Source organism: Lissotriton helveticus, chromosome 10 (assembly GCF_964261635.1).
Source record: "Lissotriton helveticus chromosome 10, aLisHel1.1, whole genome shotgun sequence".
Taxonomy (NCBI): Eukaryota; Metazoa; Chordata; class Amphibia; order Caudata; family Salamandridae; genus Lissotriton; species Lissotriton helveticus.
This window is the reverse complement of record NC_136071.1, coordinates 802,783,410-802,799,603: the sequence shown is the minus strand read 5'-3', so window position 1 is coordinate 802,799,603 and position 16,194 is coordinate 802,783,410. Positions and strand designations below refer to the sequence as shown.

Genomic DNA, 16,194 nt, shown 5'->3' with positions numbered 1-16,194 from the left:
CCTTGCCTTGGACAACAACAGCACAGAAAAATATTGCTCTATCCGGAGTACGAATCTCAGGGACAATGGGATATCTTAAATAGAGGCAATATCCTTAGGCTATGCCTACATTTGCCAGGTTTAGAAACCGTGAACACAACGGATATTGAGACAGTGTCCTTTTTAGACCCCGTCTTAGGACAAAGAAATGAGTCCACACTGGTAACCTTCTTTAATCCAGAACGCGGGGCCACGCTAATGAAGAACAAAAAACAACTGAACGAATGGGGCATCCAGGCTAGCCCTTATATTAACACCAATTACCCATCCTGTTTAAAAAAAAACTCTGACACAGCTATGTCTATCAATACCAGACTGGATAAAAAACAAATAAAGCATTCACTCCAGTCATCCTCGGTGTTGCTTGGTTTCCGGCAAGAGCCGAAATCAGTTTCATGGACTGAGAACCCACTGCAAGTAATCACCTCCACAGCAGGTGGCCCACGCAAATGTATATTAAAACCTCACAAATCGGACGACTGGTCTTGGCTCTCCCAGGCGCTAGGGTAGTGCACCGACACCTGTGCAAGGCCATAAACCTAACCACGAGACGGTCCATCATCATTTAAACATATGCTCTTGGAACATTCGGGGGCTCACAAAGGACAAATCAGAGCGATTAACTTCAGGTTTGCTAAAGACCCATGAAATCATTGCTCTACAAGAAACCTGGGCCTTGGAAAACACCATCTGGGAAGATTTCACTGTAATAGAATCCACTGCCATACCTTCCAAAGTTGGTGGCCACGCATCCGGGGGAGTGCTGATTGCCGTGAAGAACTCCCCGACTACGAAGATAGAAATGCTCTACAGCGGAGACGGCAATCATGTTTTTATTAGCATGGAGATTGAGAGCCAGGCAAAGGGTAAACCAAAGCAAAAAATGATCCTTGGCTGCATTTATTTACATCCAACAAAAACGAGGCATGAGTCCACCTTGAGCACGTTACTACCAATAATGAACAATCTCGAAGCTCTCTATCCCGCTGACATTTGGCTGATAATGGGCGACTTTAATGCAAATTTAATGGTAATCGATCCTACTCAATCCTCCCAAATAACATTTTAACGCAATGTGGGCAATTCCGGAGATAAGATCCCAGTACCATCGAAAGGATATGAATGGAATAAACCTGGCAACAAAACTGAACCACCTTGGACTGCGCATCCTCAATGGAAGGATGGCTACAGACCAACCGGCCGCCTACTCACACACATCCTCCTCTCGTATGGCCACTTTAGACTACATATGGATTTCAGTAATGCCCTTCCATCTGGTGTCCCAATTTCAGGTAACGCCGTCTCCAGACAGCGATCACGCCATTCTAACATGCAGCATCGCCCTCGGGCCCCTACATCGTCCGAACATAAATCCAATAGGGACCGCTGCAGAGTGTGAGGAAACTCCGATGGTCTGAAACCAACCGGGAAGTAATTGAAATGGAGGTGGATAAGCTCATGACCAGAGGCCCCCCAACTGCTTGCACCCAGGTGACAGCTCTCACCTGGGAAACAATACTGACTAACTTTAGAGACCTCTTTGCCACAAAACCGCCAAACAATCTCTCCAGGGACATTATGACTCTGACAACCTTGTCAGTGCAACAACAACGCATAAAAACTGCCAAGAGTAAATTAAACAAGCTACAAAGAACAACTGTCTATAACGAAAATGACCACAAACTCTTGAAGGAGGACATCACGGCTGCGCGGAAGCCTATAGGAAGAAACGTTTTACCCTAAAGAAACTAGAGGAAGATCAGCATTGGGTAACAGCCTTTGAAATTATAAAATCTACAGATCAAAGGAAATTCTGGAACTGGGTTAACAAGGCCAGCAAAACCACCAAACCGCCTACCGCAACTAACATCTCCCCCGCGGACTGGGAAATCTATGTTAAAAAGCTCTATACAGTACCACACGGCCAAACCATTAACAGCCCGGCCTTTCTTGACTATCCAGTCAATCATGACGAAACCATCATCTCCGTCAATACACTAACGGACGATATAACTGGAATAATAAAGAAAATGCGCTCGGGTGGCGCCCCTGGTCCCAACGGAATTCCGACTCAAGTATTTAAAGCCTCTACTGGAAAATGGGCCCGGATTCTGACACCCCTCTTCAAGGCTGGAATACTGGGTGGCCCCATCCCGGTGTCTTGGCAAGGATCGCTTCTTGTCCCCTTTCATAAGAAAGGACCACGTTCTAACCCCGATAACTATCGGAGGATAGCTCTTCTAGACGTGGACGGGAAGGCATATGCCAGCACTCTCTTAACTGCACTCACTACGTGGGTGGAAACCAACAATCTAGTTCCTCTTACTCAAACCGGTTCCCAAAGAGGCTGCCACATTGAAGACAACCTGATATGTCTTGCTCATCTGATGGAATCCACCCTAGCCGTAAAAGGTAAAACCTTACATCTTGGTTTTATCGACTTTCGAAAAGCCTTTGACAGCGTAAGTCGGCCAAAACTATGGGCAAAACTAGCAAGATGGGGTATTCCACAGTCGCTACTGAAAGCATTAATCGCTTTACTTACTGACACCTGGGTCAAAGTGCGAGTTACATCGAGCTGGTCGACCTCCAATAAAATATATACCACCAGAGGTTTAAAGCAAGGGTGTACCCTTGCACCAATGCTTTTCAACCTGTACCTCGCGGACCTCCCTGAATGGTTGTCATGCACCCGTACTTTCCCTCCACGAATAGAGTCAAGAAAGATCCAAACTCTTCAATATGCAGATGACACCATTCTGTTAGATCAAACCCAGGTTGGGATCCAGAGACTGTTCGACTCCCTCGCTCAGTACTGCAATATGAACACGCTTGAGATAAACGTGACGAAAACTAAAGTAATGATAATATCATCTGGAAAACCAAAAAGTCTGTGTGGTTCATCGAAGGGAAAAGACTGGAAACTGTCACCGCCTATAAGTACCTGGGGGTGTGGATTGACCACAAAGGGAGACCCTCAGTGCATACAACCGAAATGCAGGCCGTTGCCCGTAGTCTGGAATGGGCCTTTATAAGAACAAAAAGTGCTCTTAACTCTCAAAATCTAGTACCATTAATAAAATTGATTACCGCAAAACTACTCCCCACTATCTCGTTTGGTGCAATAATATTCAAGGACAAAATGAATAATTGGTTGGACAGAGCACAATCTTCCTGTTACCGTAGGGTTTTTCGGTTGCCAAATTCTACTGCCCACGCCCAAATCTGGAAAGAATTTTCATTGTTTTCCCAGAAGTGGATAATGAGTGCACGCTACATTAACTATTGTTTAAAAACAAAGCACGCTAGCCCTCACTCTCTAAAGAGCTGTCTATGGTTAGTCTTCAGCAACCACAAAACACCGTGGAATAAATATCTGACGTCATGTCTAGAATCCCTCCAAGCAAAGGACATATGGTCATCCCCGTTGCCCATTGCAGCGAAAACAAAACTTCTAACCAAACAAGCAAAAAGTCTTTCAAGCGCCCTCGACGAGCAACGGGTCGCCCAGCTCTTTCATGGCCCCTGGGTCTCTAAATTATACACTCCGAAAATTCTCCCGTCGTATCTGGCAGCTTCTACGAAAGTACATATAAAACTTCAATTGATGCGATTTCGTTTTGGTCTAATCCCGCTGATGGCATACAAGTTTGGCCAGGGGTACAGGAAAGGGGCATCATCTCAATGCCGCTTTTGCAAGCAGGAAAACCTTATCCACATACTGTGCATTTGCCAAAAACTTCGATCCCAAAGAAACTTCTGGATGCGTCCCCTTTGGCTTCTTCTTAACATCAGGACCTGCCAGGAAGCACTAGACGCCTGCATGAGAGGAGACTCTCCGCAGTTGGCGGCTCGTTTTGTTAAGTTTATTTTAGAAATTAATTCCCCTAACTTGCTTTTTGACCCAGCACGAGTTCCTTTCCTGGTGACATTATTGCACGTTTTTTCTTTAATTTACAATTTTTCTGTTTTAATTGTTCTGTGCACCCTTTTACTCTTAATATGTAACGTCCATTTCAGTGCATGTACATTGCAATGATTTTAATTAATTGCGCAATTTATTTATTTATTTAGGCGATTTATTAAGCGCTCAATTACCCGTGGGTGTCTCGGCGCTGAGAGAGAGAACTGGTCCATGAGGAGTTATTGCGTGAACAGCCAGGATTTAATCTGCTTGCGGAAAGAGAGAAGAGATGTGGAGGCTTTGATGAAATGTGGAAGACTGTTCCATAGTTTAGAAGTGGTAACTATGAAAGATCTGTCTCCCCAGGAGACTTTCTTAGTCCTGGGAACCTGCATGAGTCCAGCGGTTGAGGATCTTAGGGATCTAGCAGGTTTGTAAGGACAGAAGGAATCTTTCAAATACGCTGGACCTTGACCATGAATTGCTTTAAAGGCAATACAGAGGGCCTTGAACTTAGTTCTCTTCTTTACAGGCAGCCAGTGAAGCTCTCGGAGTGTCCCAGAAATGGGGGCATACTTAGGACATCCCGTAATCAATCTGGCCGCCGCATTTTGCACCAGTTGTAATTTCTTTAGAACACCTTCTTGAGCATTGACTAGCAGACCATTACAATAGTCAATGCGGGCCATGATGAGTGCGCTAATCAACGTTTTTGTCATATTCATGGGAAGATAAGGTAGGAGTTTTTTTATCATTCTCAAGGTGTAGAATGAGGAGGATACTACCGTGTTGACGTGGTGCATGAAGGTGAGTTTGGTGTCCAGTAAAACTCCGAGATTTCTTGCCTTGGTCACAGGGGAAGGGGGGGGTCCCAGGGCATCAGGCCACCATGTGGGAGACCAAGCAGGGGAGAGATTGCCAAACAGCATCACCTCCGTTTTATCGGAGTTTAATTTCAGGCAGTTTCTTGCCATCCAATTACTTATTGCCAGCATTCCCAGATTAAAGTTGGCGGCCACTTCATCTCCGTTTTTGTTTATGGCTAGGACAATCTGGGTGTCGTCGGCGTAGGATGTAACTGCCAGGTGATAGATTTTTATGGTCCTCGCTAAGTCTGACACATAGATGTTGAATAATGTGGGACTTAGCGAGGACCCCTGGGGAACACCACAAGGAAGAGTGAAGGGAGGTGAGTTGAAGTTGCCAAAGGCAACGGATTGAACTCGATCGGTGAGGAATGAGGCAATGAGTTCTTTCGCTGCACCCGTGATGCCTGCCGTTTCGACACGGTCGATCAAAGTGGAGTGATCGACCGTGTCGAAGGCCGCAGACAGGTCCAGCAGAATGAGCACTGCTGATCCTCCACTGTCCAGAGACTTCCTGATTTCCTCTGTGGCTTTAATAAGCGCAGTTTCCGTCCCGTGTCCCTTCCGGAAGCCAAATTGTGTTTCGTCCAGGCAGTTGTTTTGATCTATAAAATCTGAAATTTGTGTATTCATTATTTTTTCCACAATTTTGGCAGGGAGTGGGAGACAGGCGATAGGACGATAATTGGCAACTATCGTCGTATCAAGTGAGCTTTTTTTGATAAGAGGTTTGACAATGGCTTTTTTCCAGATGGAAGGAAAAGTAGTGGACCGGAACATTGTATTAAAAATATCGGTGAGTTTAGGGCTTATAATTTCGGGGAAGTTTTTGAGAATGGCGGGGGGACATGGGTCTTCCGGAGATCCGGAATTCGTGGTGCGTAAGAAATGAGACACCAATTCAGAGGAGATCTGAGAAAATTCCTGGAAGGAACTGGGAGGGTTTGTTCGAGGGGGGTTGGTAGAGTTCATGTCCGACGGAGTTTGGTCATTAGAGGCGAAGTGAGGGTGTCCAGTACCATTGGCATGCGCTTTAAATTGGGAGAAGATGTCCGTGACTTTTTTTTGGAAATCGTTTGCCAGAGAGTTACATAATTCTTGGGTATATGTAATAGGGGTGGATGCTGTTTGTCCAGAGAGACGCGTCACTACCTGGAAGAGTTGTTTGGTTGAGTCTTGAGCGAGATTAATTTGACTGCTATAGTATTTACTTTTCTCCTTGATAATTAGTTGTTTGTAGTTAAGCAGCATGATTTTATAGAGGGCTTTTTGCTCTGGATCGTAGTCACGTCTCCATTTGCGTTCTTGGCGCCTACAGTGTTGTCTTTCCAGTCTAAGAGTATCATTGAACCAGGGTGAGGACTTGATGTTTCTGTTGGAGGATTGTTTCTTAAGTGGGACTGTTTGATCGACAGTGTTTCGGATCCAAGTGGTATAGTTATTGGCAGCTAGTTCAGGATCAGCCTCAGTGGGTGGTAGGGAGGTCAATAGTGAGGATTGGGAAGCAGGAATGTCGATGCTTTTCCAGGCTCTGAATTTATTTAAGGGTGAGGAAGTGTGGAGTCGTGGGGGAGTAGGTTGTAGTGTAAAATCAAAAAGAATAGCAGAATGATCCGTCCAGGTAAAGGGAAGGAGATCCTTTATTACTAGGGATTTCTCGCTAGAGAATAGACCGTCGAGAAGATGGCCTGCAGTATGCGAGGAGCCAGTAACCAATTGTGGGAGTCCTATAGTATTTAGTTCAGATAACAGAGCAGTAGTATCAGGATTGTCCAATAGCTCAAGATGGAAGTTAAAATCACCTAAAAAGGTGTACTGACTTTCACCTGCCAGTGGTTCAAGAAGCATGGGTAGACTAGCAAGGAAAGGACTGCGAGGTCCAGGAGGGCGGTACATAAGTGTACCTTTGAAAGGGGGCGCATTAGGGATAGAGATAGAGAAAGACAAAGCTTCACAGCAAGAGGTGGGGATAGTTTCTGTTCGTACTGTTAGGTTTCCACGGTATATGATGGCTAGTCCGCCTCCTTTTTTAGGAGGAGGTCTGTCCAGTCTAACATTAGAGTATCCTTCAGGGGTAGCAGTAGCGAAGTCTGGTCCGCAGGAGAGATCGCCCCATGTTTCGGTAATGAAGAGGAGGTCGATGTTGTGGCTCTCAATGAAATTGGAGATTTCATATTTGTGCTTAGGGAGGGAGCGCACATTTATCAGAGCGGCTATACATGATTTAGGTAGTATCTTTTTGTTTGTGATCGTTGTTTGTGAGGGGCGGTAATTATTAGTGATAAAGGAGCATTTTGGGCAGATGTAAGGAAGGTGGCGTGGTTGTTTTGCTACATTAATGCGCTGGCATTGATGCGCAGTGGAATTTAGCGAATGAAGGTAGTCGGAGTTGTACATAATGGTAGTTGCAGGGTTGGTAATGGTGGAACGAGTAGGGAGAGAGGCCCTAGGCCCGGTCCAGGCGCGGACGGGCGCAGACGGGCTTGCCTTATGCGCGCCTTCGGCGCGCAAACGGCGCTCCCGCTGCGCTCGTCCGCTGCGCTTCCTCCAGTGACACATTAAATAGTGTAGGAGAGGCGGGGGGGGGGGCGTGGCCAAAAAAGGGGGCGTGGCCTCGCTGCATGCCGTCAATGGCGTTTTGACTGAGGGAGGGAGGCGCTGCTCCTAATCAGCAGGCTCCCCGAACGTGAAGCAGTGGGTCAAGGTAGGCTAAAAACACAGTATTAAACAACACTTGAAATGATTAAAAGATTATTAAAAGCAGTATCAATCACATAGTGCAGCTCCCGGCAATAAAAACTTTTACTTTTATCCTCCGATGGGTGTCCAAACTTTTTAACCCTTCCATAAATTCCTTAAGGACTGGTATTTTAGAAATAGTTTGACAGCACCTTTTCTTTAGATGTGCCACAACAGCTGCTACATTTTAATGGATTTATGTTTAAACCATTACAGTAATGGACAAATCTCTTCCGTTTGGTCCTGTAAAACACTTGTGTTGCAGGTTTCTTATCTTCTTTCAAGATTTGCAGCCACTCATCTGTGAGAAGCAAATCACCAAATTCTAAGATCTGGATGCAGAAGCTACCCTTCATGTGGCATTAGCAGGTTTGGAAATGGCTGAAGCTTCTCATGGGATTGAATGGCTATATTAAGAAGAATAGAGAAGCTGTTCTGTCTCACCCAAGTTGGTTCAATTAGACAGGATCATATGTGTGTGTGTCATTTGTTCTAATCACAAGTGGGATGAGGGGTAGCAGGGAGAAAAATGTAGGCAAATATCCCTGAACTGCCGATTACTTAATGGCGTTGAGCGCAATGCCAAATCTTAGGTGCAGTTCAGGACAACTGTTGCGAGTCACGCCCCCTAGCACGCTCCATTTTATTAAGTAACATCACTGGCATGTGGTATATTTTATTAAGAATCGCTTTGCTATAATAGGAGGCAGAAAAGCTCAAAGGGTTAGCTGGATGACCTTGAGTTACTACACCCTGATTTTAAGTCGAAGTTCCTGAGGAGACTACTGACCCTGAATGGTGAGGTTTAGCATGTAAGCACCCCAAACCATCAGGGAAGCATCAGGGAAGTATCTGTGAGTTGAGAAACAACCTTCCCAGTAATACGTTCTTTGGGTTCCACCACTGTACTTTGTGTTGAATACTAGGCTTCATCAACACTAATTTAGTACTCGAAAAAATATGTATTCATTAAAATATTCACCTGTGTAATAATTTATTAATCGGGGTGCAATGTAATAACCAGAGTGTTAGCAAATGGCTATATTTACATGTAGTAGAAGCCACATTTATATAATACAACTATAATCAAGGTCTTTGCTTACGTTAACTTTATTCACTTGACTGTAATCTTTTCTCTTAATGTTGGCCTAAATGTTACTAGGCCCAAGCCACTCAAATTGTCTCTTTGTAAAATGCAATATACATTTCACATATACTTTTCCCTGCAGGTGCTTTATAACTGCTTGTTAGCTAGAATAAACTTTTGTTTATGCTGAGAAACTGTTAGATTAGGGAGCCTTAATTGCAACTTGGTCATGGATGTGCCGTGCGCGGAGATGAGAGAGAGCATCCTGTAGTAAGCAGACCAGATTGTTGCTACTTTCCAAGGCTGTGCAGCTGTGAGCTTCTTTGTTCTGTGATGGGAACTTTAGGAGATGACCTGCTCCCAGTAGACGGTGTACCCTGATTGGTTCATCCAGAAGGAGTTGGTTCAGAAAAGTTCCAGAACCTTCCACTTCATATTCATTGTGTGTTTCTCAGAATAGTTTAGCAGATCCTGTCCTGACTTTGCTGATGGAAGACCTTACCCGATCATTGTGGATTTCCCCTAACCGTGGTGTTGAGTTTTATGCTTGAACATCTATTACAAGTCCTCTGAAGCTTAACTTGGTTTATCTGATGCCGACACCTTCTTCTTACTGTCCCCTTGTCACTTTCAATGCCTTATTTAGCTTAGGGAATTTCCTTTATGGAACCAATCTATTTCCTGCTCTGTCCATTGTATCTTGCTATATTTTGCATTTTCTTCTTTATAGTATATACATTCAGAATGCACAATCAAAAGGATATATATTCTTATTCGATACAATGATTCACTGATAGATTTGTAACGTGTTTGAAATTTATGAATACACCTTCGTGATTTGGAAACCACCCTCTGTCATTTTTTGCGGAGCCAAATTGTTTTCACTGTAATGGAAATGATGTGCTGATACAAATTCATTTTATACGCTTGTAGTCAATCAAAGGCCTATACCACCAGTTGCACAACTTATTAGATCATTACAGTAGAATACTAAGGTACAGAAAAGTGCCCCACATGGGTGGCATGTGTGGAGTAATCTATAAACAGGATAACTTTTCAAAGTAGAATTATAAAGAAGCAAACAAGCAGCCACCATTTCTCAACTACTGAAGAAGGGCATTCCAATTCACATACATTTAAGAACCTGCAGCTGCCAAACAGAAGTAGTGAACCATGAGCTTGTAAAGTGTTACATTTTTGATATTACTGTTTTGCACTGAAAACAGTATGCATCCAATGAAAAAGAGAACTGAAAGTAAGCACAGATTTTTTTTTGTTCATGGAGCAGTACAAGGACTAATATTACAAACTGGAATAAGATAGGGGCACGGCGAGAGGGATATTTCGCCAATTTGTATCACATTTTCTAGGAATGCAATTCCACAATCAGAGGAACTGCCTGACACAGCATGGTGTGGAAAGGGTAGCACTTGTGCAGACACTGTAGGTTAGTTATAGTACTGATAGGCCTAGTGATAGTATTTCATAGTAGGAATTCAACAAATACTAAAAATGTCCTGTTCAGGAATAATGCGTTTTTAGCTAACATAAATGATTGTTCCCCCCACTAAATGGAAGAGACAACCGTTGCTAATATCCACCTATTGTAATGTCCCTTCCATAAGCAGCAATGCTGCCAGACCGCTGACTTTGGCTAGCTCTGCGCTATTGATAGATCTTCGATATGATATTTAAGCACCGGGAGGTTCCTGGGGTGGCTGTGCACTATACAAATCATCATCATTCATTCATGCTTTCATTCATGTACCTTCAGACAAACAAGTTCACTCATCCACCATCTGTCAAATGTGATCTTGCCATATCAGTCCCTTATCAATCTCCCTTCTTTCTAGTCTTTAATGGAGGAGGGATCTCAACTTGGAAACAAGCTTTCCTGCTCGTATTAATAAAATAACCTATTTCTTTTAAATATGGGAATTGAAATGCATGCAATCCAAATGCTAGACCATGACATTTTCCTTTATTTAACGACTATTGCTTTGGGGACATTTTTCCTTTAGTTTTCTCAACATCGGATTCAGAAATAGTTGTAGTTCCTGTTTCTCCTTTCTCTTTAGGGGAAGAGGGGTATAGCATCTGCATGATAATTATGATCTCCTCCTTTAGATGCATTTGTTACTGACTTACCTTTAATAGGTCTGCAATTTCAAATATTAGCATTTTCATTTTTGGAATGATCGCCTGCAATACAGTTTTATGTACCTTCCTTGTACAATCCAACCCAAAGTAATCTACAATGTAATAACTCACTGAGCCATCCTCATTATCAGAATGTCTTTCACTTCATTTGCTTCAAAATTCAGATTGGATGGGGCTCCTTCGGGACGTCTGCATTGTCGAGAAATGAGCTGTGCTAGTATTGTTTTGAATTTTCCTTGGCTGTGTTCTAGTGTACTATACATAAACTCTATACATTTCCTGTTCCTAAGGATCACATTCTGAGAACGTGATTCCTGGGTGATGACCCTGCTTATCGTTTTCAGGGTTTCATCTTACTTTTCATTTCTTCTCTGGCCCCATTGGAGGAGCTAGGGATTGCATGTGAACCTCTCCTCCCATTTGTTGGATCCATTTCCTAATATGAGTTCCCTTGACTACTTAATACAATGGACAACTTGTAACGGCGTTACCAAGGTTCTCTATCTCTCTCAATAAAAAACCCTCATACGCGCATTTAAAATCGATGGCGGTATATCTTGGTTCTCCGCCTACACTAATGCGTTATTGCATCATCATTGGGTTTTTTTGTGTGTCTTTTGCATGCCTCAAGCCTGAGGCAACCACTGGAAAACGCAGTAGTGTCCAGGGATAGTTGTTAGGTCATACTCATACGTGAAGTGGGTTAAAAATCTTCGCTCATCCCAAGGAAAAGACTTTAAATCAAAAAGTGGATGAGAAAAAATTGTTAAAAACTGTAGTGTATAAATGGGGATTGTGTTACTGAATCCGCTATACATCCATTAATCTTTCAGTCCATTCCCCCCCTTTTTTTTTTTATTATTGAGTATTTATATGAGAAAGCTGAATGGACAAATAAATTTCCTCCTCCCTACCTGGTGATTTTGACTACGTAATACAATGGTCTGTCTGTGAGACTGTCTTGCCCACCTTCTCCTGCTCTATTCTTTTCTTAACTAACACTAAAATCCTTTTCGAGAGAATTGCGTGGGTTTCATGTGCGTAGCTTACTTGTGGAGGAGGGGTTTAGGGGGTGGGGGGGAGAGATGGATTAGAATAATGGGACGATTTCCGAAACAACTAGTATTACTGTCTAAGTAGCTATTTGCCTCCATTGTTACTTGGTTACAGCACTGTTAAACAATTCTTTTGCATCTGCAGCAACTGAGGCACACTAACCAACAGCATGCTTTTACTTCCCTAGCCTCTGTCTAAACATGAATACATACCTGACAAGGGAGAAAAATTAACCACACATGTAGAAGGCAACAGATGCCTGCGCAGGTACGTGAGTGCACTGCATGGATATATATATATATAGATATATGTATATATATATTCCTCAGTTTCCCTACAAGCAGGGGTATTGTCTAGTTTAGTTGTATGACTCAGGTCCGGGATTTATATATTGACAGGTTTTGCATTTTAAAGCTCAAAGGAGAGGATACAGAGGGGAGAGGATGTAGCCTGACGGCTTGAGCAGTCGATCTCAGATCTGTGGAACAAGGTTCGAGTCTCAGCAATGACACTCAACATCCTGTGATTATGGGCAAATCACTTAATCTCCCAGTGCCTAACAAAAAAGAAAGTGTCCTTGTGTAACGTAACTGGTGCTCATGTAAATCGTGCTGATACGCGATACCAAGTTCCTGCTATGAAAAACTCTGGGGGGAAATAAAAAAAAAGGACAATCCATTTCTTATTAAAATAGAACAAATCTTACCAGCGGCTCTCTGTTCTTTACAAGCCTGATAATTTTTACAGAATCCTCATCATCGTCAATATCTTCAGGCATAGGGGGTAGCACAGGATCATAATTCTTTTGCGCTACAGTATCATGAACACACAGTAAAGCCTGAAAGGAAAAAAAAACAAGGTATGTTCAATATTATAGATTTGCAGTGAATTGTAATGCGACGAATGGAAAGTCCATGCTATTTACAAAGATATTAAAAGTAATTTACTCATTTTTTGAATAAAAACTGTACACTTGAATACACTGTTTGCATTCTTTAATTCCCAAACACTTTGATTGTTGTAACTTTTTTTGGGTCCTGCAAATCGCTAAAACATATGTCAATGCAATATGCCACTTTAAAGAACACCATGAACATTAAAATATCCTCCAAATAATTTTCACATTTTCTTCCACTTACTGAAAGATCAACTAATATACACAACTTAGTAAGGAAGACGGCTAGAAAAGGGAATTAGACCAAATAAGACAAATGATTGAAAGCTTTCAAATATGCCATAAATCCGGTCAAAGCTGGACCATCAAGACTAACTTGGTATGCGAACGTATCAATTTTTAATTGTGGCTAAGATGACTGTTCCACTTTCATCTGTGATCAACAATACATCTTTCACCTTGCATTTCTTCCAGCTTTTGAGGACGTTGTATCCAAGTACTCAATTCTGTAAGCGTTGCCACCTTTTTTTTACTGGAGCGTTAAGTTCTAGTGTGTTGTAGGTCATGGGAGGGGGGGGGTAGCCTCCCTGGTACTTCTGATTGCATCAGTGTGTATAAATACTTTTTTAGTGGTTGAGTCTTTGTTGCACACCAGTGTCCCTGTATGTACGTGTGTATGTGTGTGTGTGTATATATATATATATTTAGTTAGATCCAGTCCAGAGGTAAACATCAAGAAAAACTGGTTATCAGAAAAATCAGGGTTTTACAAATGCATCTCATGCAGAGCATGCAAATTTGGTGTTACCACCAAGGAGTATTGTTCTGCATTTGACCCTTTACCCATTTTAATCAAGGGACATTTTACATGCCGAACTGATTTCGTAGTGTATGTGCTCCAATGTACTTTTGGCCTCAAGTATGTTGGTAGCACCAAACTGCAGGCCTTTAACCGTATCCTCCAACATCTCAGGGCCATCGTCAATTCAGATGAGAATTACCCGGTTGCACGCCATTTTGGTTTAGTCCATCAAAAAAATGTGAATGACTTAAAATACTTCATTATTGACGGAATCCCTAAAAACATCAGGGGTGGAAACAGAGAGAAATTGCTTAGGCAGCTGGAAAGCAAGTACATTTTGCTTTTAGATACTAGAATTCCCAATGGGTTAAATATGGGGGAGGATCTTCACTGCTTTTTGTAATTTTGTTGGGTGATTGGGATGTACAGATGAAGAGTGGCAGTCTTCGATTCTGTTTGCAGGTTTAGAAAAACCCCCCTAACACCCCTTAGCCTTGTGTTTCCTCCTTTTTATGATGGAGTTCTTATGAGAAAGCTATAATAGAACTCTTTCTGCAGAGAATGATTGTGTGTACTGCTATGTATTGTGTAGTGTTCTGCTACAATTCACCTCGATTTGAAGTAGATTTAGGAGTGAATTACCATTTTCTACACTGTGGATGATCCATTCGTTCATTTGATCTTGTTGTTTTGAGCAGTTGCGATCAAGATGCATTGTATCAGAATCCAATGGTGGGGATGAAAAGGGCACTATGCCATAAGTCTTGGTTCTCCACAGAGGGTTTCTGATTTTCAGCCATCATTTCGCGAGTCTAATAATTCCTATTGTTTGAAATGGGGTATAGGTAGTTGACTGATCTAATTTTGTGACATCATAACATGTAAACCTCTTAATAGGCAGAACGTGTTTTTTGATCGTTTTTGGTCCTCCCCCTTGCTTTTTATATTATCAGCCTATAACCAATGAGGTATATTTGAGGCAGGGATCTGTCTCTTGTCAAGGCTGACTTTGCACTTCACACTTCACACTTTGCACGCGTGTGTGCACTAAATGATTATGAATTTGAGCACTAGCACTTTAGTAACAACGATGGGCAGTAGACACGTTGCATATGTATCTAATACATCTTGATATTCATTTTATCCTACAAAACTTAGATTCTTGATTAAGGGTACTGACATCAGCATGATTTTTACGTTTGAAATAATGTTTTCTTGATTTCATAAAATTTCAGCCTTCAAATTTATTTCAATTTAGTAGGTTGTATACAAAATGCAAATTCATCATTTACTGACAAATTCATGTGTTTTACAATGTTTAACATGGTGTCTGTTTTTTAATAGGATAGTGGTAAACCTTATATGTTTTCAGTGTCTATGATTGTATACGCCCCCTCTGTGTTAATTGTGCACCTTATTTATTCACTGTTATTGGTTCTGTCTGGCATGTGATCAAGGCTACCGTGTCGTAGCCGAAACGCGTCATGCTGACAATTACGAGAGAATAAACTACCTTTGATATTGCAACTTTAGCGCTGTGGAGTGGTCTGTACCTGTGGTTTTCGTTGTTGAAGGAATGCTTTCCCTCGTGTAAGAACGGAGCAGGAACTTGAATCATATATATATATATACACATATGTCGCCAGCAGGTAGTTATAGTTAGGACATAGTTTCCATAGGAAATCTGCAACATTCTATTTGGAATAACTTTGGCGCCGGTCGACAAATCTTTGCGAAATTCTCCAAGAAGATGGGGCGCTCCGTTCCTATCCTGAAAGTTACGGGGTGATTTGTCAAGTGGGGGCTGAGAAAAAAGGAGGTCCCAAAACATGTTTTCCCCATGCAATTTTCCATAGGGACCTTCAGACACGGCTACAGCCTGAACTGCTGAACGGAATTACACCAACTTTGGCAAAAAGGTAGAGTTTGGTTCGCAGATTACGCTTTTTGTTAAATGGTGTAAATCCGTTCAGTAGTTTCTGAAAAAATCAAAAGTAAAATCATAGATATATCTATTGACGAAGTACGGTACGCGTATGGTACGCGTACCCTCCCGAGCACGAGCTTTATGCCAATTGTCTGTCAACACTCCAAACCAGGAAGTGTTGGCAGCCATCTTGTTCTACCGAGGCACAAGACAAAGAAACGCGAAAAACAAGAAAAGGGGGCAGGGTAGAAACACCCTGACAAGGACCCCCAAGGGCAAACAAATATAGATATATATTTTTTTTACTCGCGGGATACGCGTAGGGTAAGCGCATCCCGAGAAAAAAAAAACCCGAAGCTGCTTTATTGGTAATTAGCCCCGGGGACCGCCACCCCCGGGGCTTTAACATTATGTATGCGGGGCTCACGGCCCCCCCGCAGCCCCGAGGACCGCCACCCCCGGGGCTTCTTTTAGTTACAATAATGGGGGGCCCAGAGGGGCCCCCCAGCCCCGGGGACCACCACCCCCAGGGCTTTAATGTTATGTATGTGGGGGGCTAACGGACCCCCCCGCAGCCCCGGGGACCGCCACCCCTGGGGCTTCTTTTAGTTATAATAATGGTGGGCCCAGAGGTGCCCCCCACCCCCCGGGGCTTTAATATTATGTATGCGGGGGGGGGCTCACGGCCCCCCACAGCCCCTGGGTTTCTTTTTTTTAAA

The 16,194-nt window shown here is 42.8% G+C and overlaps 1 protein-coding gene across 1 annotated transcript in view; it reads right to left on the bottom strand.

The window, feature by feature from the left end:
• Positions 1-16,194, bottom strand: part of MPP7 (MAGUK p55 scaffold protein 7) — a 1,171,941-nt gene that overhangs the window by 443,209 nt on the left and 712,538 nt on the right. The window contains exon 7 of the mRNA XM_078663396.1: positions 12,558-12,689. Coding sequence (XP_078519522.1) covers positions 12,558-12,689 — 132 coding nt within the window. The remainder of the gene's footprint in view (positions 1-12,557; positions 12,690-16,194) is intronic.